The following is a 24,955-nucleotide window of genomic DNA, read 5'->3' as shown; positions in this document are numbered from 1 at the left end:
GGTTTACTTGGGTACCCTTTAATTAGTTATGATCTGGAGACAAGATTCACAGCAATAAACTGAATGTTATGTGGTTTTTGTCCCTGTCTAGAGAAAGGACAAATACTTTGTTGGGTCAGTTCTGCTCTTAATGTTCCTGTTCACTCTCAGAGGCCTAACAACTTGAGGGCTGGTGAAGGTGACGTATAACTGTCAGGATTTCTATATATTGAATTTAATAGGCTGATGTTACATATTTTGTTTCGAAAGACATGTAGGGGACAAGATGGAAAACTCCACGCCAACCTGCTTTGTCCTGTGGATGTGGCAGATGTGCCTGAGGGTACCTTGCCTGACAAACAGAGCACAGAGGAAGCCATTCGATTGTTGAAAAAGTTGAAAACATCAGTCAGTCCATTCTTTCTGGCAGTTGGATATCACAAGCCACACATCCCCTTCAGATACCCCAAGGTGAAGAGCTGCCTGAGGGCCGATCCAACACCATTGTATCTGTGATATCTGTGTTACTTACAAAGAAGCATTTGTGCATTGAAGGTGTCATAACCTACCAGGGTTCTTAATGGGTACTAGGTGTACTGGAATGATGGTAGTGAAAGTTCAAGGACAAGAAATCATCTTAGAACATGTATGAATCTTGTAAAAAGCTGGGTGGTGGCAGCAGATCTCTGTGAGTTTAAGGCCAGCCTGGTCTACTTAGAGAGTTCCAAGACAACCAGTGCTACACAGAGAGAAACCCTATCTCAAAAAACAAAAACAAAAATAAAACAAAACCAAACAACAACAACAACAACAAAAAACAACAAAGCAAAACAAACAGAAAAGAACCTTGTAAAATATGCTTAGCTTTCTACTTTCTTCCACTTGAGGTTTGATTTCTTCTTTTTGAACTCATTATGTGGGTGGGATTGTAGAATGATGTTGTACAGAGGTGAGGCAAAGCTATGAGAAAGTAAAAGGGATTGTCTTTGGGTGATAATCCCAGGAAACATGAAGTCTGCTTCCTCAGTCCACATCACACTCTGTGGGCACAGAAGATAGAATTTTCATTGGCACTTCAAACCCTGTGCTTCTTTATGTCATTTAGAATGTGTAGTCCTTTTAAATAATTTTCCCAGGTTTTCTCTGCTTTTTTTCCCCTGGGCTTGAGCAGCCCAGCCTTTTCAGTTTACAAAGAATGTACCTTAGTTATACATGAGAGTATAGACTGAGAAGTATGTTCTTTGTTCTGGGCAGCTTGTTTGATGAGCCTTGAGGATCTGCCTCTCATAGCAGGAGCTCGCAGGCCCTTGCGAAGACATTTGTGCCATTGAGCCTGTTCTGCTTCACTGCAGAAAAGAGTTCTCGAAGCTACCTCGCTGCAAGCCTTTCAGAGGTGTGCTTATAAGGCTGGCCCTTGTCTGGCAACTGGGACCTTTGATTTGGCAGCGCCTAAGTGGTTTTGGCAGACATGGTATATGCTGAATCACTGCTCTCCTTCTGCCTGAGATTTTATGGTCCAGGCAGAGTGTCTCCGTGATGAGCACCATGTCAGAACTGGGTGCTGCAGTTTTAATGAGCCTCACTGGTTGGCAGCATTTTACCCAGCTGGGGTAGTATATATGCCTCCTATGTGAAATTGCTGAGAAAGGACTCTGAAGCTCAGCATTGGTTTCCTCCAGATAGACCTTCCTGTTTGTTTTTCCTTTGCTGATTGGGTTTGAAATCTTCTCACTCTGTAAATGGGACCTTCTGTGAGCTCTCGTCATGACTCACCGAAGCTGAGGGAGGTTTTGGAAACCCACTGTGCTTCACCACACCTTTATATGGTAGGAGTAAGGTGGGGACAGGAGCAGGGAGGCACCTGTCAATGAAAGGACAGAATAGTTGCTGCTGTCATTGTTGGAGACATGTTTTAGGATTTTGTTGCTGTTTAGATCTTATGAGAGCGGGTGAGGGCGGGTGAGTACCTGGGGAGCATTAGCACTGAGTGAGTGTATCAGAGGCTTTCAGAAAATACACTCGTGTGCTTTTGCCAAATGAGTAGCAAACTTGTGGCTTTGCATGTTTTTCTCCTAGGAGTTTAAGAAGCTGTATCCCTTGGAAAACATCACCTTGGCTCCTGATCCCCATGTCCCTGATAGCCTACCACCTGTAGCCTACAACCCCTGGATGGACATCAGGGAGCGGGAAGATGTCCAAGCCTTAAATATCAGTGTGCCCTATGGCCCAATTCCTGTGGATTTTCAGGTACCAGTGGTGTATTTGGGGATGTACCAGGCACTAATAATGGTGTATTACCATTGGTGAGGCTACTTTTGAGTTCAAGGCCAACCTGTTTACATAATGACTTCAAGGTCAGCCTGGGATAAATACTAAGATCTTATTTCAGAAATCCCAAACAAAACCCTTCCTTATCATTGGGGGGGGGGCGTGCGGGGGCAGTGGATTTCTGTTGGTATCAACACGAGCAGTGCTGTGCAGATCAAAGCTCCTTATAACTACGTTCGCTTCCAAAGAAGGTAGCGTCCAGACTTGCTGGAGGCAGGTACAGGGAACAGATGGAGTTTGGGTGAACTTCCCTAGCCATGGGAGATTAATTAATAGGTCACAATTCATTAATTATAGGTTGTCAGCTGTGTTCCTCTGTGGGAAAGCCTAAACTGGTGCCTGCCACTCTTGGGGTGACTGACTAAGCTGAGCCTTGGTACAGACGTAGGTGGGGGATCATGGCCAGTGCTGTCAGCTGTAATGTGTGGTCTCTCTTTGCTCTGGTATGGAGGTTGAGCAGCCTCCACGTTAGTCATTTAATGATGTTGAGTCATCCCCTCATCATCCCTCAGCCTCTCCCTACTGTGAGTGAAAAAGACATGCAGAGACATATTCTTTTTGAAGTCTTAGGACAGAAATGCTGAACCAGGTGGTAGTGGATAAAAGAGGATAGCATTTTCAAAGTATGTTCCTTGAACTGTATGTATCAAATTTGCTCTGCAGACTTGTTAAAAGTACAGAGTTCTGGCCCACCTGTGTATATGCACATCCTCTGTCTCTCTCTCTTTTCCTATTTTCCTTTTTTAGTTTTTGCAGTACTAGTGATTGAACTGAGGCCTTCATATGTGCTAGGCGAGTACCATAGTACTAAACTATATTCCCAGCCCTAGAGCTCAAGATGGGGCCAAAGAAACCACAGTTCCCCAGAAAGTGTATCAGGTGGCTGCGATGCACTCAGTGGTTTGAAAACCACTGCAGGAGAATAGATTTTAAAATGAAGCAAGCCCAACACATAAAGGTATCTTTTGTTGTCCAGAGCTATTTGGGCCCTGAGTTTGCACAGCCAGAGTTCAGAGGTGAGGTGTGTGCATTCCTCCCAGCTGTGATTCCTGAGTTACAAATGGCAAGTAGAGAGAGTTTGGAAATCAACACATGTGTCAACTTGCCACTAGTTTCTTAGTTCTGCATTGTCAAGTCTGATGACAAGATGGTTTGGATAGCTTTAGGTCTGTACCTGAATGTTTTATTAGAGAGTCAGTTAAAATGTCCAGGAAGGGCCCCAAGCACGTGAGTGTTGGGGCTGGATGATAACCTCACTGTTATCAGCCGAGGAAACGGAGGCAGTCCCAAGTGTAGCTGCTTCAGCCTCATGGACATATAACTTTAAATCCCCTGGTTGCTTTTATCCCTTCATAAAACTTTAGTTTTGAATTCATTCTCCACCCGATGCCAACAGCATGACCCCTGCCAAGTTGCTGGGCCTTACTTCCTTAATCACACAGAAGCAGGATGGGTAAAAGGTTGGTGTGAGAGCATTGAGCTGTGGTTTTTACAAAAGAGTGTAGAAAATCTGTGGAAGTACATAGGGTCAGTGCCAGCTGCATGGAGAGGACCCCCTGCAAGTTCTGTTCGCCTTCCTTTTACTCCTAGCTATTGTACACAGCAGATAGCATGGCTCATACTGTCACTTGAATGATCTTGTGTGTGGTACCACGCCTCTCATGATCTGTGGACTTGAGCCATGCTCTCTGGTGGCCTGTTGTAGCTTTGGATGTCATCTCTAAACTTAGCTCTCCTTCCTTCAGCCTCCCAGTTTTAGGCTTAGGCCTACAGCTGCTTGCTCACAAGCCTGGCTGTCACGCCTTCCCCTTGCAGCTCCCGTGCCTGACAGTCTTTTTGCCCCTATTCCCACTCTGTCTTGGGGCGGGAGGCCCTGTGGCATGGCTCTCCTTATTCCTGTATTCTCCTCAGCACAATTGTCCCATTTGCAGTATCCTAATCATGAGACAGTCCAGCCATGAGACAACCTCTATTGCTACTAAGCAGAGGTCCTCAGCTGCCCACGTGAGCTCTTTGCTTGTTTTGTGAGGTCTGTTCCTACTGATGTTCTCTGTAGCTTCTTTGTCAGCTCATGTCGCTCTGGACCATGTCTCTCACCTACGCCCAATTCTCTTTTCTTTGCTGCTCTGCTCCCTCAGCTACTGTTGGAGGGCAGTGAATAGTGGCCCATTCTGGCTGCATCCATGATCTTCCTGGTCTGTTCTAGATCTTTCTCTGAATGGGCTTCTGCCTCCCTCAATCACTAAGAGTTCTCACTGTGGCAGACACTGACCTTGTTAGCAAAATCTATCTTGTAAGCCTCTACCTTCCCCAAGCTTGCTGCTACTTTTTTATTCTTCACCAATGTCATCAAAGATGTCTGACTCCTGGGCTGCTTTGCCAACCTTTCTGCCCTCCCTCTATTGCAGTATACATAACAGGGTCCTCCTGTCTCCCACTGAGGTACTGTTCCCTGCTCAATTTCAGTCCCCCATCTTGGCCTCTCTTCCCACTCTCCCTAGTTAGCCTCATCTGAGTCCTGTTGTTAGATTCCTCTAAAAACTACTCCTCCAGACACACACTACTACCTTCCTGTGAGCTACTCCCAGGCAGATGATTGTGGAGACCCTGATTCTCTTGTTCCATGTGGTTAGGCCGTCACCACTGCCTTTTCTCCTTCCTCCTCCACTATGTCCCTTCCTGTCACATGGTAGCAAGTAATGTTCTTGCTGAATGTGAAATTTAATCACCCATGCCTTTCTCTTCTTCGTCCGGCACCAGCTTCCTTGCCTAGCTCCACATCTGATTGATCCTCTCCCCCCAGTTCCTCCTAGGTTTGCTCTGTTCTTTAAACACTTCATCTGGAACACTGGAGCATATTTTGCTTTTTAATTTTTTTCCATTTTTTTTTGAGACAGGGTCTCACTCTGTAGCCCCAGATAAACAAAAATACATGGTGATCCTTCTGCTCCAGCTTTCCAAGTGCCTTGGAAAGATGCTATGCCTTTCTGTTTTTCTTTCAGTGAGTGTGCTGAATTCTTCTTAGGTGCCGGTAGTGGTCTGCTGCTATTTGATCTAAAGCCTCTAGACTCTGCCCTGCTGTTGCCACAGGACGTTTGCTAACCTGCAACCTATATTGTATTACCTCTATGACTTGAAAAAGCTTCCTTGCCTACCGCCTTAGACTTTCACTCACTTGAAGAACTCCCAAGTCTATGGTATCTGGCCCTAACCTGCTGTTTCCTGTTTGCCTTCCTTTCTCATTCTGATAATGTGAATGTTCTATAAGCATAGATGTTTGTCACTGTGCGCAGATGAAGGGACAAGTCTCATGACTGTCCTTACCCTAGCAGTGACAAGTTGCAGCTGACAGGTCCATCTGATAAGGCAGTGGCCCTGAAGATGGCAGAAGATGGGGCTGATGTTCAGTGGTTATCTTGCTTACTACTACTTGGAGGGGCTAGTGGGAGAGGGAGAATAATCTTTAGCCTTAAGACTTATGAATGAAAATAGAGGAGTCAGTCCAGGAACGACTTTTGGATCCTTACTTGTGGGCATAGACCTCGTCCCAATGGTCCCTCTTGGGTTTAGGGACTTTGACCACTCTTGCCCTTCATTGTCCTTTTGTCCAATGAGAATTTGTTAGAAATGAGCTATACTTTACAGCTTGGTTCATGAAGCTAATCAATTCCCACTTCTTGGTAGGTAAGAAAGTATTCAGAGGAAAGGCCCACTCAGCATCATTATTGGGGTCAGTTTGTGTCCCCTGCAAAAGATATTGAACTGTTTACCTCTTCATACCTCAGAATGTAGACTTTTGTCTTGATAAGAAAGGAGTCAAGTAGGGAGGATAGTGACAGAAACAAATGCAGGAAGAGCCGCATGTGAAGACTGAGACAGTTTAATGACTGCCACAAGCCAAGGAATGCAGTAGCTCCACAACTTTCAGAGATGGCCATCCCCAAGCCCTGATTTTGGATTTCTGGTATCTATGGCTGGGAGACACTCCATTTCTAGTTTTTCAAGTCACCTGGTGGCTTGAATTGAGCTGAGTGGTTTCTTTGGCATACCCCTCATCAGAGAATGAGTGGCTCTGGGCATACAAGGATTAAAAGATCATTTTCATTTCTAGGGACTGTCCAGAATATGCAGAGTAGACAGAAAGGAACAGTAAGTGGCATCCATTTGTCATGGTCTGTATCCTAAATAAAAGCTGACTAAACTTCAAGCATGGCAGTTTGGTCCTGCAGATTGTTAGTCTGGCCTCTATAGGAAAGGGCTGCAGAGGCTAGGAAGGGGAATGGTAGGGTTAGGCTAAGAACATCATCAGTCAATGGAGAGGTTGGGGGGGGGGGCGAGAGGATGGGGGAAGAAGCTCATTCAGGTAGCTAGTCTCTTTGTATGCCAAGGAGAGTAAAAATGCTTTCATTGTAATTTGTTTCATTTTCAGCGGAAAATTCGCCAGAGCTACTTTGCTTCTGTGTCCTATTTGGATACTCAGGTTGGGCGTCTTTTGAGTGCTTTGGATGATCTTTATCTAGCCAACAGCACAATTATTGCTTTCACATCTGATCATGGTAAGCATTTTGCAGTGCACTGATGAATCGAGCATCTCAGTTTCCTGTGAAGCACACTTTGAAATATTTCCATGTACATAGGGGTGCACTCTTGTGTAAAACAGCAGTGCTCTGAGTCTAGGATCAAGAGAGTTAAGGGCAACATAGTTGTTCTTGGGCCTCCATCTTTGCTATGTGAGAATGGAGGCAAGTGATACATCTTTTATCTTAGTTGTTTGTGAGAAAGGATTTGTTTTTAATGTTTCTTAATATTTTTAAAAGGTTTTATTATTTTTAAATCATGTATATATTTGTGTGTTTGTGTGTGCATGTGAGTACAGTGCCTACCAATGACAGTAGAGGCTCCAGAGCCTCTGCTGCTGGAGCCATAGACTGTTGTAAATTGCCTGACATGTTGCTAGGAATTTAACTTGGCTTCTCTGGAAGAGCAGGATGTGGTCTGAACTGCTGAGCTGTCTCTCCAAGCCCCAATTTATTTTATCTTTATTTCTGTGTGAATGTCTGTATAAGTGTATGCTCTGTATGCAAGTACCCTTGGCAACCAGCTGGAATTGCAGGCAGTTGGGATTCACCTCATATAGGTACTGGGAACCGAACTCTAGTCCTCTGGAAGAGCATCATAGGGTACCACTCAGCTGCACTGAGCAGCTCTTCCTGGATGATAAGGACTTGAAAGCTAGCCATTCTACACCCTACCCTCTGTGCAGCTGAGTGGTAGAGTATGTATTTAATAGGCACTAAAGTCTGGACAGATTCCTGTCTTGGTAGCAGAGGCATGTTTATTTGGAGCCTCTTGAAACATAAAATTCAATGTGTGTGTGAATTTCTCATTACTGTTAAAAAGAAGATACTATGGTTTGGGAATTTAAAGTTGTTTCTGCTGAAGGTTTTTTTTTTTTTTTTTGTGGACAGATGTCTGCCTTTGAATAAAGCAGCATTTATGTGCTTTTATAATCACCTTTTATAATTCTAGAGGGATTTCCTTAAGTTATGAGCCTGGTGTCCTCTGGTCTTTGCACTGAGAAATGAAGTGGTGCCTAAAGTAGACAAAGCATAATATAATTATTCATTTTCTTTTGTTGTGTGCTTGCGGTGGCCCAGGATGGGCCTTAGGTGAACATGGAGAGTGGGCCAAATACAGCAACTTTGATGTCACTACCCGTGTACCCCTGATGTTCTATGTTCCTGGAAGGACAGCCCCACTTCCTGGAGCAGGCGAGAAGCTCTTCCCTTACCGGGACCCTTTTGATCCCACCTTGCAATTGATGGAGCCAGGTATAAATGCATAGAAGTGATCATGCCTAGCAATGAGAGTCCCTTTGGTTTTTATGTGAATTGCCTCCTCAGACAACAAGCTACCACTCTTTGTTGTGTGTTGAAATTCATTCTCAGTACTGTTTCATATGCATATATTTCTTAGCATCTCCCATACTCTAGGTTGGGAATATATGGCAGAACCAGAGCTGATGAGAATGGCCATTGTACATGAGGGCTCTTAGGAAGTCTTGAGGGCCAACGGAGCATGTGACATTCCCAAGGTTGTGAGGGAGCCTGATTGGAGAGGACAACAGCATGTCATACCTTAGAGGACATGGCTCTAGACTGCAGGAACAAAGTCTCCCCAACAGATGAGTGGAATGTTTCACATGCCCCCCTTTTTAGGGGGACTTTTCCATTTTGGGGAGGTGTTTTTCACTTTGGAGCTCATTGAGCTACTGAAAGATGCCAGGTTAAGGTGCTCTCCGCTCCCCAGCAGTGAAAGGCATTCACTTTGACTTCTATTTGTTCCTCATTCAGAGCTTTAAAACACAGGTGTTATTCCTGCTTGTGTGGCCAGTGTAGGTTCTCAGAGTTGTTCCCTGAATTTATCTGACTAGTGTCCTTTCAGACACCAATTGTATACTTCCAATGACATTCCTTTTTTTAAAAAAAGATTATTTATTTATTATGATGTATACAGTGTTCTGCCTGCATGTGCACTTCCAGGCCAGAAGAGGGCATCAGATCACATTATAGATGGTCATGAACCACCAAGTGGTTGCTGGCAATTGAACTCAGGACCTCTGGAAGAGTAGACAGTGTTCTTAACCTCTGAGTCAGCTCTCCAGCCCTGACATTCCTCTTTCAGAGTGCTTTTCTGTGAGCTGTGCTAAACCAGCTTGACCCTGACTCCATCTTTTACACTTAAGTCTTGCACTTTATATTCATTGCTGGGTAAATTGATCTTGGTTTTAGAAAATCATTCTGGCCTTCCTGGATTTTTGAGTTTGCTTATATCACTCAGTTTTCTTTTTGCACATTTAATTTTGTATGTTGCATGCTCTGTTTCTTTCCAAACAACAAGAGAAAAGTTAAGCAGTTTCAAGACATGATTTTAGTTATTTATTGCTGAGATAAATCTGGTAGGTAAGAGTCCTTTTTGAGACTTGTTGGAAGAGAATTAGAGATCCCTATATTGTAGTGTCATCCACTTTTATCCAAGTGTATGCTCTAGTTTTTATCTTTTCCCTGAACATCAATTTGTATTTCCGACAGGTTGTCCCACTTCTCTAGAGCTGAACTTACACTGCTTCACCTTCACCCTTGCCTTTGGCACTCTTCTCCTTAGTAATGGCCGCAAACCAAAACCTCAAGCAGCCAGAATGATGGCTACTCCCAAGTTGAGCTCCACAGTGAGGCCAGCCTCTGCAATTTACCGAGAACTCATCTCATGAACGCAACACTCATGCCCAGGATCTAACGCAATTGTAGCGCCTTTGCCTATCATGCAGTTTCGATTCCTAGGTAGAGTGTTTGCATAGTATGCAAATTCAATGCCTGGGCTCAGTTCCCCGTACTGAGGGTCAGAGCCTTTTTACCCTGTCTTTTCTTTATTCTATATGTGCTATGCAGTCCACCAGCAAGCATGCTCTTCTCCATTCAGAATCTGTCTCTGCCCATTCTCATCAAGTCCACTGCCACCAGCCTTCTGCTGGAGCAGCTTTTAGAAGTCCCTTTGCTTCACCCTTGGTTCTCTAGAGTGTTTCCTTCTCATAGTATTGCAAATAACCATTTTTAAACTTAAAGCAGAGGTAGGGATAAAGCTCAGTGGTAGAGTCCATGTCTGGGATATACTGAAGCCCTGACTTATATCCCTAACACTGAAAAGATGAAAGCCAAAACCAAAACCAAAACCTCCAAATTACACTCCTACTCAGAAGCCTCCTGTGCTCCCACTGAGTAGATGCCTTCGTAATGGCCACCAAGGTCTTATGTATGCCCATTGCCTCCTCATGTCTTGGAATTCTTCTCGGCCAGTATCCAGACTAGTCTTTCTGTGCAGTGTCCCCCAGTCTTAGTTCTTCTAGACTAGGTTGACGGCAAACACTTTTTTTTTCTATGATGCACACATGTGGTCATATTACCTTCTACTTTCATAGTGGTGTTTTCTATGTGAGAGACTTTTCCTAGGGAGCTGCACATACATCTACTCACCCCAAGAAAAGGAACCCATGACAGACCAAAGTCATAATTACACCAAAGTCCAACTTGGTAAATCAATGAATTTTCTTAGAGCTCCTAACAGGTGTAGGAGTGAGGCTATTCACAGGAGCACTGATGACTCAGAAGCACCGCATCAGCATGGGCGATGACTCATAAAAGCTGTGTCCCTAGAGTCCTGTACACACGTTGCAGGGAGCTCGACAGTTCTAAGAGATGGCCTGTGAACAGCTGTGCTGGCCAGGGTCCCCTTCTTCAGCGGTTGTTTATTGTTGTCAATCCATGGAGAGATATACAATATGGTATGTACATAGAGTAGATAGACACAGTGTACTGTATACATACAGTAGAATATTATTTATCCTTAAAAAAGAAGGAAGTTCTAGTGTATGCTCTAGAGTGGATGAGCCTTGAGGGTATTATGTTAACTGAAATAAGCCACACACAAAGGATCAAATGCCATCTTAGAGCACTCATAAGAGTTATCTTTAGTAGTCAAATTCATACATAGTATTAGAAAGTAGAATCAATGTTACTACCTGATGGTGGTAGAAAAAAATGGAAACCAATTTGGTTTTAGTGAAGGGTGGAGTGCTGAGGTAGTGGGGACAGAGCTGTAAAAGGAATTGTCGAAGTGATGGTGATGCTGACACGGGTGAATACATGTATGCTATTAAAAAGTAGGTAAGGTTCTGAATTTCATGTTTTGTGTATTTTACCATATGAAAAGGAAAATATAGATAAAATGCAAATATTTAGAAATGAGTAATCTTCAACAGATTTTACATAGCTTTAATTGATTAAAGTTGTCTGACTCAATCGTTTGGCTCCAAAATTGAAGGAGTTTAAAGGTACTTCTAACCAGCTGGCAGCACCTTAATTTTCCCTCCTGCTATTCCATCGGATGGATGTAATTAAAGAATGAAGTCCTGAAATAGTATTCTAAGCTTTTGCTAAAAATGGATGAAAATGAAAATATATGAAGATGAAATGGGGACCAGGCAGTGCTCAGAGAAGCTTCTGCTTTGACTGGCTGCTGCAGTGTACTAGATCCAACCTTGCTGCTTCCTGTTTCAGGCAGGCACGTCACGGATCTCGTGGAACTTGTATCTCTCTTCCCCACGCTTACTGGACTTGCAGGACTGCAAGTTCCTCCTCGCTGCCCCATCCCTTCTTTTCATGTTGAGCTGTGCAGAGAAGGCCAGAATCTCCAGAGGCATTTGCAGCTCCACGGCTTGGAAGAGGACCCATACTTCCTTGGTAATCCCCGGGAGTCGATTGCCTATAGCCAGTACCCTAGGCCTGCAGATTCCCCTCAGTGGAATTCTGACAAGCCAAGTTTAAAAGATATAAAGATCATGGGCTACTCCATACGCACCATAGACTATAGGTATACTGTGTGGGTTGGCTTCAATCCTGGAGAATTTCAGGCTAACTTTTCTGACATCCATGCAGGGGAACTATATTTTGTGGATTCTGACCCACTGCAGGATCACAATGTATATAATGACTCCCAACATGGAGCTCTTCCCCACTCGTTGAAACCTTGAGTTCTACCAGCCTCAGAGGGCACATATGTGTCCCCTTCCCTGCTTCTGTCTGGTGAAAGGAGGTGTTAGAGGTGGTTATCTTTCACTACCATTGTATTAGACATAATCTTACTGGGAAACAATCTAAACATGTATCAGCAATCCGGCCGAGGACTAGGTGGCAGATGAACCTTTGATTATAGTCCTTATTGGAATTGGGCTAGCCAAATATAATACTGTACACAAGAAATAATTTACATGTTGAATTTAGTGCATTTCAAAAAGTAACCATATATATTTTAGGTAGCCTAGTGTAGTCAAGACATGTTAGCATGGGAGTACTTTCTTTCTCAAATGTGAAATTAAGTGATAATTCTAGAATCAACTACTATGTGGTCCATGTTTAATTTTTATTTCTAAGACTACAGATTTCAAAAATCAAAGGTAAAATATACATGGGATGACTGATGTGGTATTTCTTCACTAAATAATAAATAGTACTTAGTCAAGTATAGTAAAGGTAAGAAATTCAGCTAATTATTTCAACAGTCTCTGGCCCAAATAATAATTTCTTAGTAAATACTCTTGAACTCTGTTATTCACAGTGAAAAGCATTTAAAATGGAACTACTGCCATGATTTGAATCATTCAAAATCATATTCATATTTGTATGTGGAGAGTTGCAGACATCCATTTATCTTGGAGGCAGGAGATATTCTCCTGCTACTTTTTTGGTAAAGAAAACATGGATTTATGAAGTGTAAATTTTCTTGAGGCTTGTGGAAATTTTTCATTAATGGAGTATGAGTGATTTTCAGAATGGAGGTCTGTATTTCCTATGAAAATAACTAGAAAGGCATGTAATAAAATAAGGTTATTTCATTACTGTCATCAAGGAAAAGTCATGTCTATAATGTTATGAAAACTGCTCAATTATCAGTGGTCAGCAGCTTTCTAAATAAATATACCATGTACTTGGTTTTGTATTAAAATGAGTAATTTCAGTAATTTTCTTAAAAATGCCTCAATGTCTCAAGGTAAATGTTTGTAAAACAAAATATGTCAAATAGCTAATTAGATTAAATTACTGTCATGTATTAAATTATAACCAAAAAGCCATGATATTAATTTTAAGTCTGTAAAATGTCAAAGACAGATCATTTTGTACTAATTGGCCTATAGTAGAGGGGTAGCTGATAGAACAATGGTTTCCTGAGCAATTAAGTGACTGTATTGGCAACAGCAATTTGTATTGCTAGCTTGGGATTGATAGTCCCATGCATCACTCCTGATCCCAAATTTGTCTCTCGTCTGTAAACTGTCTTTGGTAGATGGCTTGCTTCAGTCTTTTGTTATTCTTTATCTTTATTGCTCTAATTATATTAACTCAGTTTCAGTTTGCATGTTAGTTTAGAAATCTTTCACAGCATTAATTTTTTTTTTTGCTTAGCTTCATGTACTTCACAGTTATAGGGACATATTTTGACATAGTTTTTTATTTTAAATCCATTTATTGTACCTGTTTGACCACAGTATATACGCTTTTTAAAAAAATTACCTCTTAAAGCGTTTTAGTGTTAAACTCTTCTGAATTCTGTTTCCAAAGAAGTCATAAACCCGGTGGTAGCCAGAAGGCGTATGTGGCTATCTAAATATAAATTAACTGACATGAAATAACATAAAGATTTCTGGTATATCATAATTCAAGTACTTAGTACACAAACTTAGAACCTTTCCATCATAGCAGCCTGCCAGAGCCGCCCTGGATTTGAGCTGTGTGCTGGCCCTGATGGCAGGCTTCGTCTGTCCTGTATTTGCCCACAATGAACAAACTATCTTTGGTTTAGGCATAGAGAGTTTGCTGTGGCCATCAGCCTCTTCCTTCCACTCATCGCCATTGCTTCTGTCCTTCTCCCTCTCTTTCCGAAGTAGTTTACCTCCCCTCCTCTTGCCTCCCCTGATCCTTAAGGAATCCATGTGTCTTCCTAAAGTCCCTCTTGGCCCCTGCCCTTTGAGAACACCGTCAGTGCCTACTAAGGGTCTACAAAGACCTCGCTGAGCAGTCAGAGTCTTCCCTGGCTCCACATACCCTTTCCCTTGGCTGACTCTCCCTGGCCAACCCCTGCCTCCCTGGCCCTCTTAACCTGTGCCCTCTCTTCTGAGCTCCAACCCCTCATGTCCATTATCCATAGCCTAGCCCCCCTGCCCCCCTGCCCCCTGCTCAGAGGCTGAGGCTGTCAGGATGCTCTAGACTGTGTTATTGGGGGAAACGGTCTGCTACTTACTCCACTTTTAGAAAGGCATTTCTTCTCATTATGAATTTGAAACCTTGGAAAGTGAAATGCAATAAAAAGGCAAGAAAATATCTGAGTGCTTTATACTGAGATTGTCACTTAATAGCTTGTCCTTTTGGGGGTATGAATGTTTTACATTTCTTGATCCTCTATGTTCTTTATAATACAATTTCGGCTCTTACTTTTCCCCCCTAAATGTTATATATGATTACTCGTGAATTTTGCAGATATGTTATATTGCTGATAATATATATTATAGCATAGTTTTATTGTAATTTTCTCAATCTTCTTCAATTGTTAGAAATTTAGTTTATTTCCAAATTTTCAGTATTATAAATAATGCCGTGATCAATCTTGTGAATACAATGTTTTTATGTATTTCAAAATATTCCCTTAGGATAGTCTCGCAGTGCCAAATCATCAAAGCCAGCTCTGTTTTCTCTTCACTCTTGCTACTATAGCATATTAAAGTTAGAGAACAAAATAAGCCTATAAATAAAAACCACAATACCAAGAAGGAAAGCCTGTAGTCCTACAGTAATTGGTGAAGGTTATATCCTGCTTTGACTTCGGATTCTTTGATTATTACTGACATGAACCATTATTCTCTCTGTATAATAGTTGGGTATTTGCATTTGCAGTTTGCAGTTGTGTGACTTTGTGTGGTCATGGTATGGGTCTTACCTTTTAATGTAATAAAATAAATTGCTCTTATCTGATGTGATAGTTTTCCCTGTATATTTGTACTAAGCATAGAGCAACTGCATTTGGGAAGTGAATAAATACGTGGTTTCCTTTGAAAAAAAATTTTTTTGGGGCCTTGGTGTTAATTGTCTTTCCACCTAATTGTATGAAATGTTTTTTAAAAAAAGTGAAAAAAAAAAAAAAGACAAAGCTAGAAAGAAACTCACTTTCTTACTTTTTTGAAATTATTTTTATTTTATGTGTATGAGTGTTTTGCCTGTGTATATATCTGTATACCATGTATGTGCATGATGCCCTCAAAAGCCAGAACAGAGTTGGATCCCCTGGAACTGCAGTTACACACTGTCATTAGTTGTGATGTGTGTTCTGGGAATTGAGCCCAGCTCCTCCAGAAGAGCAGTTATTGCTCTTAACTGATGAGCCATCTCTTTAGCTCCCTGAGTTGTTTTTTTCAGTTGTGACAACATACACAGACAAAACAATGAAAGGGAGGAATGCTTATTTTAGTTCCCAGTCCATCATGAGGTGCAAGCAGAGGTAACAGGGTTTGAGTGAAAATGGTCCTCATAGACACAGGAAGTGGCACTATAGGGAGGTGTGGCCTTGTTGGAGGAAGTGTGTTATTGGGGGTGGGCTTTGAGGTTTTGAGTGCTCAATCCAGGCCCAGTGTCACCCTCTCTTCCTGCTTCCTGTCAATCCGGCTGTAGAATTTTTAGCTACCTCTAGCACCATGTCTGCCTGTATGTTCTGTTTCCCACTGTGACAATAATGGACTATGTAAGCCAGTCACAATCAAATGCTTTCCTTTATAGGAGTTGCCATGGTCACAGTGTCTATTCAGAGCAATAAAACTCTTTGTTTTTTTTTTTTCGAGACAGGGTTTCTCTATGTAGCCTTGACTGTCCTGGACTCGCTTATGTAGACCAGGCTGGCCTCGAACTCACAGCAATCCACCTGCCTCTGCCTCCTGAGTGCTGAGATTAAAGGCGTGCACCACCACCGCCCGGCAGCAATAAAACTCTTACTGAGACAGAAGTTGTTACCAGGGAGTGGGGTATTGTTGTGGCTGTCCTATGCTTTTATTTGGAGTAATGTCAGCTTTGGGACTTTTGATTAAAAAAAAAAACCCAGCAGAATGCTTTACTGGGCCATACTAGTAGGAACATGGAACACAGTGGTACTGAGGGTGATTTGAACTGTGGGTGCCTGGCTCAAGAGGTTTCGGAGAAGAATATTTGTATGTAGCCTAAAAATTCTTGTGATATTTTGACTAAATGTGGCTTCTTTTGCCTTTGTGAAAAAAAAATCTGCCTGAGACTAAATTGAAAAGCTTTGGATTACTTGTGTTGGCTGAGGGAATCTCAAAACAGCCTAGTATTGACTCTGCTGTGTAGTTATTAGTGTCCATTCTAATGCAGATCTATAACTAAAAGGAGCAAGCTGAGCAAGGAAAATACAAAGTGCACAATTTGAGGAGAAAGGGGGCATCAGGAAATGGAATGAAGTGAAGTCCTATGTTTATGAAGATAAATAAATTAAAGCAAAGCCTGATATTAAATGGGATAAAGGGAGTGGTGACAAGATCTTACCCAGCTAATCTTCCAACTTGTGAAAAGGAATTAAATAGAAGTTTAGGGCCAGGCACTCCAGAGGCAAAGGCAGGCAGGCCTTTGAGTTTGAGGTCAGCCTGGTCTACAGATTGAGTTTCAGGACTGCCAAGCTTAGGCATGAAGGAAACTATCAAAACCAAAGCTGGTAAAGATGTAATTGAACAAGGGGGCCATGTTCCATCCCCAGCAAGCAGCAGAATTTGGCAGCTTCTGCCACATGGTTCTGGCTTTCGAGGCAAGGATACAAGAAAGGGGTTATGGAAAGCTGCTGAGGCCGGCTGTGTATCAGGGGTGTCCCTGCATGGAGGCCTAGAGAGGCCATTGTGTGAAGCTGTGAAGGTGAAGTCTGGATTGTGTTGGATACCCCAAAATGCTGGGGATGCCAGAGCGATGCGATACCTGCCAAGGAAAGCTGCTAACAGGGTGTGGAGCCAGTCCAGGAGAGAGAAGCGTGTTGCAGTCAACAGAGCTGAAAGGATTTGGAGGTCTGAAGAGCGTTTTGACATTTGACATGGAGATGCAGAGTTTGGAATTTGCCTAGCTGGTTTTGGTCTTGCTGTGGTACAGTATTTCCTCACCATGCTCCCTTTCCTCCCTTTTGGAATGATAATGTCTATCCTGTGTCATTGTACGTTGGAAGTATGTTATCTGCTTTTTGGTTATGATTTTATGGGAGTTACAGTAAAGAGATTGCAGTGAATATCAGAAGAGACTTTGGACTTTAGACATCTAAGCAATGTTGAGACTAATAGCCTATGGAGACTTAACATTGTTGAGACTATTAGAGACTATGGGGACTTTTGAAGTTAGACTGAATGTATTTCTGCATTATGATATGGCTACCTGGCTATGGAGATCAGTGAGTGGTGTGTGGTGGTTTGAATGAAAATGGCCTCTGTAGGCTCATAGTGGAGGCATTGCTGTGTTGGAATAGGTATGGCCTTGTTGGAAGAAATATGTCACTGGGGACGGGGCTTTGAGGTTTCAGATTCTCAAGCCAGACCCAGTGTCACTCTTCTTGCTACCTGCCAACCCAAGGTAGAACTTTCAACTACCTCCCCAGTGCCATGTCTACCTGTGTGCTGCCATGCCCGCCATGATGATGATGGACTAAATCTCTGAACTGTAAGCAAGTTGCACTTACATGTTTTCTTTCATAATAATTGCCTCAGTCATGTTCTTCCTTCAGAGCAATGAATCCCCAACTAAGACAAAGATCATGGAGCCCTGGTCACATTCCACTGGCAGTCAGAGGAGAGCAGTGAATACATGTGTGCTAGTGCTCTGCTTGCTGTGTGTAGTCCAGGATCCTGAAAGAATGGTTCTGCTCACAGTTAAGATGGATCTTCTCCATGTCAGTTAATGTAATGAAGATAACCCCTCACAAGCATGCCCACAACTCCATCTCCCAGGTGATTCTGTAGTTTATCAATGTGGCAACACCAAAAGCCATACCAACCCTTCAGAATATAGCTAATTTTGACATCTTTATATATTTCTACTCCGTTTTGTGTCCACATACATATGTGTAGATAAGGACATTTTATCTTCTCATAGCCAGAGTCTACCACATAGTCTCTTGTCTTTTTTTTTTAGCTCTGATTTTTAACATTTATTTATTCACTTTACATCCTGATTGCAGTCCCCCAGTCCTCCTCTCCAAACATCCCTCTCCCATTCTCCCCTTTCGTTTTCCTCAGAGAAGAGGGAGGTTCCCCATGGGTACCAACCCACCTTCGCACATTAAGTCACTGCAGGACTAGGTATATCGTCTCCCAATGAGGCCAGACAAGGCAGCCCAGTTAAGTGGATGGGATACAAAGAGAGGCCTCAGAGTCAGAGGGGGCCCCTACTCCAGTTGTTGGGGACCTACATGAAAACCAAGCTGGGCATCTGCTATATATGTGCAGGGGGCCTAGAACCAGTCCATGCATGCTGTTTGGTTGGTGGTTCAGTCTCTGTGACCCCCCCTCCCATGGGCCCAGCTTAGTTGAGTCTGTAGGTCTTCTTGTGGAGTCCTTGGCCCTTCTGGCTTTCTCAATCATTCCCCCAACTCTTCCATAGGACTCCCTGAGCTCTGTCCAATGTTTGCCTGTGGGTCTTTGCATCTGTTTCCATCAGCTGCTGGGTGAAGCCTCTCAGAGGAGTTATGCTAGGCTCCTATCTATATGCATAGCATAGCAGAGTGTCATTAATAGTGCCAGAGATTGGTTCTCTCCCATGGGGTAGATCTCAAGTTGGGACAGTCTTCAGTTGGTCATTCTCTCAATCTTTGTGTCCCTGCACATCTTGTAGGCAGGACAAATTCGGGTCAAAGGTTTTGTGGATGAGTTGGTGTCCTTATCCTTGCACAGGAAGTTCTGCCTGACTACAGAAGGTGGCCGCTTTGGGTTCATATCCTCTGTTTCTAGGAGGATCATCTAGGGTTACCCCCATAAGTCCCCCTGGGGCCTCCCCTATCACAGGTTTCTGGATAAGTCCCAGAGATTTTCCCTACCTCTGATTTCCATTCTCTCACCGGGCCCTCTCTAACTAGCTCTCCCTACTCCTAATCCCCACTCCTGCTCCCCTCTCCATCCTCTATCTTACCCAAATCCCTCCTTCCATCCATCTCCAATGCCTATTTTATTTCCCTTTCAGAGTGAGATTCAAGCATCCTTCCTTGGGTCCTCCTTATAACTTAGCTTCTTTGGGTCTGTGCATTCTAGCATGGTTCTCCTGTACTATATATTTATTGTCCACTTATAATACCTATTATGTGTGTCTTTTTGAATTTGGGTTACCTCATTCAGCATGATTTTTTTCCTAAAGTTTCAGGAAAGTTACATCCACTTCCATGCAAATTTCAAGATGTCCTTGTTTTTAATAGCTGAGTACTATTCAATGTGTAAATGTACCGTATTTTCTTTATCCATTCTTCAGTTGAGGGACAGCTAGGTCTTTTCCAGTTTCTGGCTATTATGAATTAAGCTGCTATAAACATAGTTGAGCGTGTGTCCGTGTCGTATGGTGGAGCTTCTTTTGGTTATATGCAGAGGAGTAGTATAGCTGGGTCTTGAGGTAGAACTATTCCCAATTTTCTGAGAAACCTCCATTGATTTCCAAAGTGGTTGTGCAAGTTTGCACTTGGATGAGTGCAATGGAGCAATGGAGGAGTGTTCCCTTTGCTCTATATTCTCTCCAGCATGTGCTTGAATTTTTGATCTTAGCCGTCCTGACACGTGTAGGATGGAATCTCAGGGTTGTTTTGATTTGCCTTTCCTTGATGACTAAGGACTTTGTGCATTTCTTTAAGTGTTCCTCTGCCATCTGAGATTCCTCTGTTGAGAATTCTTTGTCTCTGTACCCTATTTTTACATTTGGCTATTTGTTTTCTTGGTGTCTAATTTTTTGAGTTCTTTATATCCGTCTGTGGGATGCAAGGTTGGTGAATATCTCTTCCCATTCTGTTGGCTGCTGTTTTGTCATATTGACAGTGTCTTTTGCTTTTCAGTTTTCTGACGTTCCATGTATTAATTGTTGATCTTAGTGCTTGAGCTGTTGGAGTTCTGTTCAGGAAGTTGACTCCTGTGCCAATGTGTTCAAGGCTCTTCCCTACATTTTCTTCTAAAGGATTTAGTGTGCCTGGGTTTATATTGAGGTCTTTAATCCATTTGAACTTCAGCTTTGTGCAGGGTGAGAAATATGAATCTATTTGTATTATTTTACACATAGACCTCCAGTTAGGCCAGCACCATTTGTTGAAGAGGATATTTTTTTTCGCATTGTATGGTTTTGGCTCCTTTGTCAAAAATCAAGTGTCATAAGTGTGTGGGTTTATTTCTGGGTCTTAAATTCGATTCTATTGATCAACCTGCCTGTTTTTATGCCAGTACCATGCAGTTTTTAATTACTATTGCTCTATAGTACAGCTTGAAATCAGGGACGGTGATACTTCCAGAATTTCTTTTATTGTACAGGATTGTTTTAGCTATTCAGGGTTTTTGTTAATTTGTTTGGTTTGTTTTTACCATATGAAGTTTAGAATTGTTGTTTCAAGGACTGTAGAGAATTGTGTGAGAATTTTGATGGTAATTGCATTGCTTTTGGTAAGATGGCCATTTTTATTCTGTTAATCTTACTGATCCATGAGCATGGGGAATCTTTCTGTCTTCTGATATCTTCTTTAGAAACTTGCAGTTCTTGTCATATAGGTTGCTTGGTTAGAATTACACCAAGATATTTTATATTATTTGTGGCTATTGTGAAGGGTGTTATTTCCCTAATTTCTCAACCAGTTTGCCTTTGGTATACAGTAGGGCTACTGATTTATTTTGAGTTAATTTTGTATCCAGCCATTTGCTGAAGGAGTTTATCAGCTGTAGGAGTTCTCTGGTGGAATTTTGAGGGTCACTTATGTACACTATCATCTCATATGCTAATAGGGATACTTTGACTTCTTCCTTTTGTACCCCTTGGTGTCCCTTAGTTGTCTTATTGCTCTAGCTAGAATTTTAAGGAATATATTGAATAGATACGGAGAGAGTGGACAGCCTTGTCTGGTCTCTGATTTTGGTGGCATTGCTTTAAGTTTCTTTCCATTTAATTTGGTGTTAGCTATTAGATTGTTATATATTGCCCTTTATTGTGTTTAGGTATGTGCCTTGTATCCCTGATCTCTCCAAAACTTTTAACATGGAGGGGTGTTGGATTTTGTCAAAGGCTTTTTTTTTTTTTTTTTGGCATCTAATGAGATGATCATGTGATCTTTTTCTTTCAGTTTGTTTATATGATGGATTACATTGATAGATTTTCATATATTGAACCACCCTTGCATCCCTGGGATGATGTTTTTTATGTATTCTTGGATTCCGCTTATGAGTATCTTACTGAGTATTTTCACATCAATGTTCATAAGGGAAATTGGTCTGAAATTCTTATTTTTTTGTTGTGTCTTTGTGTGGTTTAGCTTTCAGGGTGACTGGCCTCATAGAATGAGTTTGGTAATGTTCCTTCTGTTTCTATTTTGTGGAATAGTTTGAGGAGTTTGGGTCCTTTCCCCAAAGTCCATCATTTGGGCTCCAGTTCTTGGGAGGAGCGTCTCCTGAGTTCTGGGATCAGAGTGTAACTAAGATTACCCTTGGTCGTCTGTCCTTTGCCTCTTTTTGCCTATTGTAGTAGAAACTCCTATCAACATAGCTCACTCAGCAGTCTGTGAGAACCCCTTGATTTTCCCGGGAAGTTTTTCTCTGCTCCATATGTGTATGGAAACAGAGCGATAGCATCAGTTGGTACCTTTAGGTCACCTGTGTGAGTACTATGGGTCAGAGCTCTCACTGCTCTTGGGTCTTGCCTTTCCACATGCCACTGAAAGCTCCAAATACCTTCCTTGTTCTGTCATGCACTAGATGTAGCAGATGCCATGTATTACTTGAGTTTTTGGTAAAGTGCGTATCAGTATGATGTGGCAAGGAGTCCACTCTAAAGAGTTTTCTTAGGGGTTCTGAGTTTCCAGATATAACTTCAAATCTTGCCTGAGACCACTCTTATTCATAATATAAGAAAAAGATGATCTTGCTTTTCGTGAGATAAGTTTTACTATGTAGCTCAGGCTGGCCTCACATTCATGATAATCTTCATGGCTCAGCATCCTGAGTGCTGTGATTACCATGCCTGACAAAGATGCTGATTTTATATTTTGGACTCTAGGTACAGGTTCTTATTCTCTGGTAGGAGAAAAGTCCCAGTTAGAGGAAATGAAGATACTTAAGCTTGGCTCCAGATAGGGGATCATTGAGGCTAACCTCAGCAATCAGGTACTGGACTGTGTGGTAGGGCCCACTCAGGAGTCTCGCTGCTAAGAAGGCCTAAGTGGAATATCATCACATGCTAAGGAAACAAGAGTTAAGACAAGTCTGGGATTACTCACTTTGAGTTTTCATTTTCAAAAATCCAGAGCCTGTGATTTGTGTGGGTAAGAGGTTTTGGAGAAGGCTATGCTGGCATATATAAAACTCTTACCCTAATTTACTACTCTTTGTGGTATGTTTTGGAAGAAACATTTTGCAGGTTATTTTTATTCAAAGCTCATTATTTACTTAACACATTTTATGAATTCATCCTTTTCACACTATTGAAAAGCATGCTCTCGTATTTTGTTAAGAGCAGCCTGAGATTTCATATGAATAAATCAAGATAAATTTGCCATCGTTATTATGTGTTCAGCTCTTGCTGTCTCAGGGCTTCTCAGGGCTTCCTTAAAATGAATGGCACCATCGGCCAGATCTTCATACCACTGTCCATGATTGTCCTCTCACTGTGCGAGGCTAAGACTGCTTTTGTCACTTAATTTTTGGGGGGTATAAATGTGTGTTTTATTTGATATTTTATATCTATATGTATTTGTGTTTTGCTCATTTGTTCCCCTATTGTCTTCTTTTGTCTTTTGCCCCTTTGTTGGTCTCCTTCCTCCAGCCAAATACCCACTGCCACAATTTTTGTGAACTTGATACAAAACAAGACATACTTTGGAAGAATGACTCTCATTTGAGGCATTGTCTCCATCAGATTGGCCAGTGACCATATCTGTGCTGGCATTTTCTTGATGGCTAATGGATGGAGGGAAGTGTGGGCAGCATGTGGGCCTATATTTTATAGGAAGATAGCTGAGAAAGCCATGGAGAACAGGCCAGTAAGCTCTGCTTCTCTATGGTTTCTGTTTTAGTACCTGCCTTGAGTTCTTGCCCTGGCTTCCGCTGCTGGTGGACTGTGAGCTGTAAGTTACATACATTCTGTCCTCCACAAGTTGTTTTTGATCAGTGTTCATCACATCAGCAGAGAAACAAATTCTCTCTCTCTCTCTCTCTCTCTCTCTCTCTCTCTCTCTCTCTCTCTCTCTCTCTCCCCCCCTCCCTTCCACCCTCCCCCTTCTTATGTGTGTGTGTGTGTGTGTGTGTGTGTTTTATAGATTTCGTATATGACAGAAAACATGATAGTTGTCTCCCTCAATTACCTCTTGTCTTCCTTTTCTTCTTCCTTTGATCTTCTTTCTCCCCTCATACAAGGATTTTAAATTTTTAATTAATTTATTCAGATTACAACTCAATTGTTATACCATCACTTGTATCCTCCCGTTCCTCCCTCCCTCCCACTTTCACCCTATTCCCCTCCCCTAGGTCTATGACCAAGGGGGACCTCCTCACCCACTTTATGGTAACAGGCTATCAAGTCTCATCTTGGTAGCCTGCTTATTCTTTCTTTGAGTGCCACCAGCCCTCCCCACCAAGGGGAGATGGTCAAATATGGGGAGTTCATGTCAGAGTCAGTCCCCACTCTCTACATAACTGTGGAGAATGTCCTGTCCATTGGCTAGATCAGAGTAGGGGTTCAATGTTCACTACTTGTATTGTCCTTGGTTAGTGTAATAGTTTGAGCAGACCCCCCTGGAGAACTCAAGAAATTAAACACCAGCAAACCAAATAACCCAATTGAGAAATGGGGCTCAGAACTAAAAAGAGAATTCTCAACAGAGGAATATGAATGGCTGGGAAACACTTAAAGAAATGCTCAGCGTCTTTAGTCATCAGAGAAATGCAAATCAAAACGACTGTAAGATTCCATCTTCCACCCATCAGAATGGCTAAGATCAAAAATTCAAGTGACACCACATGCTGGCGAGGATGTGGAGAGAGAGGAACACTCCTTCATTGCTGCTGGGAATGCAAACTAGTACAGCCACTTTGGAAATCTATCTGGTGCTATCTCAGGAAACTGGGAATAGGGCTTCCTCAAGACCCAGCTATTCCACTCCTTGGAATATACCCAGAAGATGCTCCACCACACAGCAAGGACATATGCTCAACCATGTTCATAGCAGCCTTATTCATAATAGCCAGAACCTGGAAACAGCCTAAGTGTCCCTCAGTAGAAGAGTGGATAAAGAAACTGTGGTACATATACACTATGGAATACTACTCAGCTATTAAAAACAAGGAATTCCCGAAATTTGTGGATGAATGGATTGAGCTAGAAATGATCATAATGAGTGAGTTAACCCAGAAGCAGAAAGAATCAAATGGTATATACTCACTTATATCTGCATACTAGCCCAAGGGGCATGTCCCATGAAAGCCTTCACTTACCAGGAAACTGGGACAGATGTGAGGACATCCTGCTGGGACTCTAGGTAACAGAAATATAGGAGATGGGGAAATAGAAGGATCCAGAAGGTCCTAAAAACCTACAAGAATGCACTTCTTGAGGATTGGTAGTGATTGCATTTGAATACCTCTGGGACAATGGCATGCTTCTCAGTTTGCTTTGCAGTTACATTACACAGAGGAAACAGGCTCATTTAGTAGACTTCTCTTGGAAATCTAGCTATGAAATTGCAACTAGTTAAAGGGAAAAACATTACGGTTCAACTTTGGAAGAGACTCTTCCTAGGTGTGGTATACTCTTGTCTCCTGAGGCATGAAAACATTTCCTAGGCCTGT

General features: G+C 42.3%; 1 protein-coding gene across 5 annotated transcripts in view; it reads left to right on the top strand.

Moving 5' to 3' along the window:
* The window catches only part of Ids (iduronate 2-sulfatase), a 138,687-nt gene that overhangs the window by 4,489 nt on the left and 109,243 nt on the right, over positions 1-24,955 (top strand). For 2 of the 5 annotated variants that reach the window (XR_007830196.1, XM_051142044.1), the window contains exons 5-10: positions 250-450; positions 2,056-2,226; positions 6,737-6,863; positions 7,965-8,138; positions 11,421-11,603; positions 23,185-23,235. Coding sequence is in view for 4 of the 5 variants with exons in the window: in XM_051142044.1 (XP_050998001.1) it covers positions 250-450; positions 2,056-2,226; positions 6,737-6,863; positions 7,965-8,138; positions 11,421-11,603; positions 23,185-23,235 (907 nt within the window). In the remaining variant the exon portion in view is untranslated. Of the gene's footprint in view, positions 1-249; positions 451-2,055; positions 2,227-6,736; positions 6,864-7,964; positions 8,139-11,420; positions 12,157-23,184; positions 23,236-24,955 lie in introns of those variants that run through there. The other 3 variants (XM_051142045.1, XM_051142043.1, XM_051142046.1) reach the window with 3 other exon arrangements.

Source organism: Acomys russatus, chromosome X (genome assembly GCF_903995435.1).
Source record: "Acomys russatus chromosome X, mAcoRus1.1, whole genome shotgun sequence".
Lineage (NCBI taxonomy): Eukaryota > Metazoa > Chordata > Mammalia > Rodentia > Muridae > Acomys > Acomys russatus.
The sequence above is the reverse complement of the archived record's forward strand: the minus strand, read 5'-3'. Positions and strand labels throughout refer to the sequence as shown.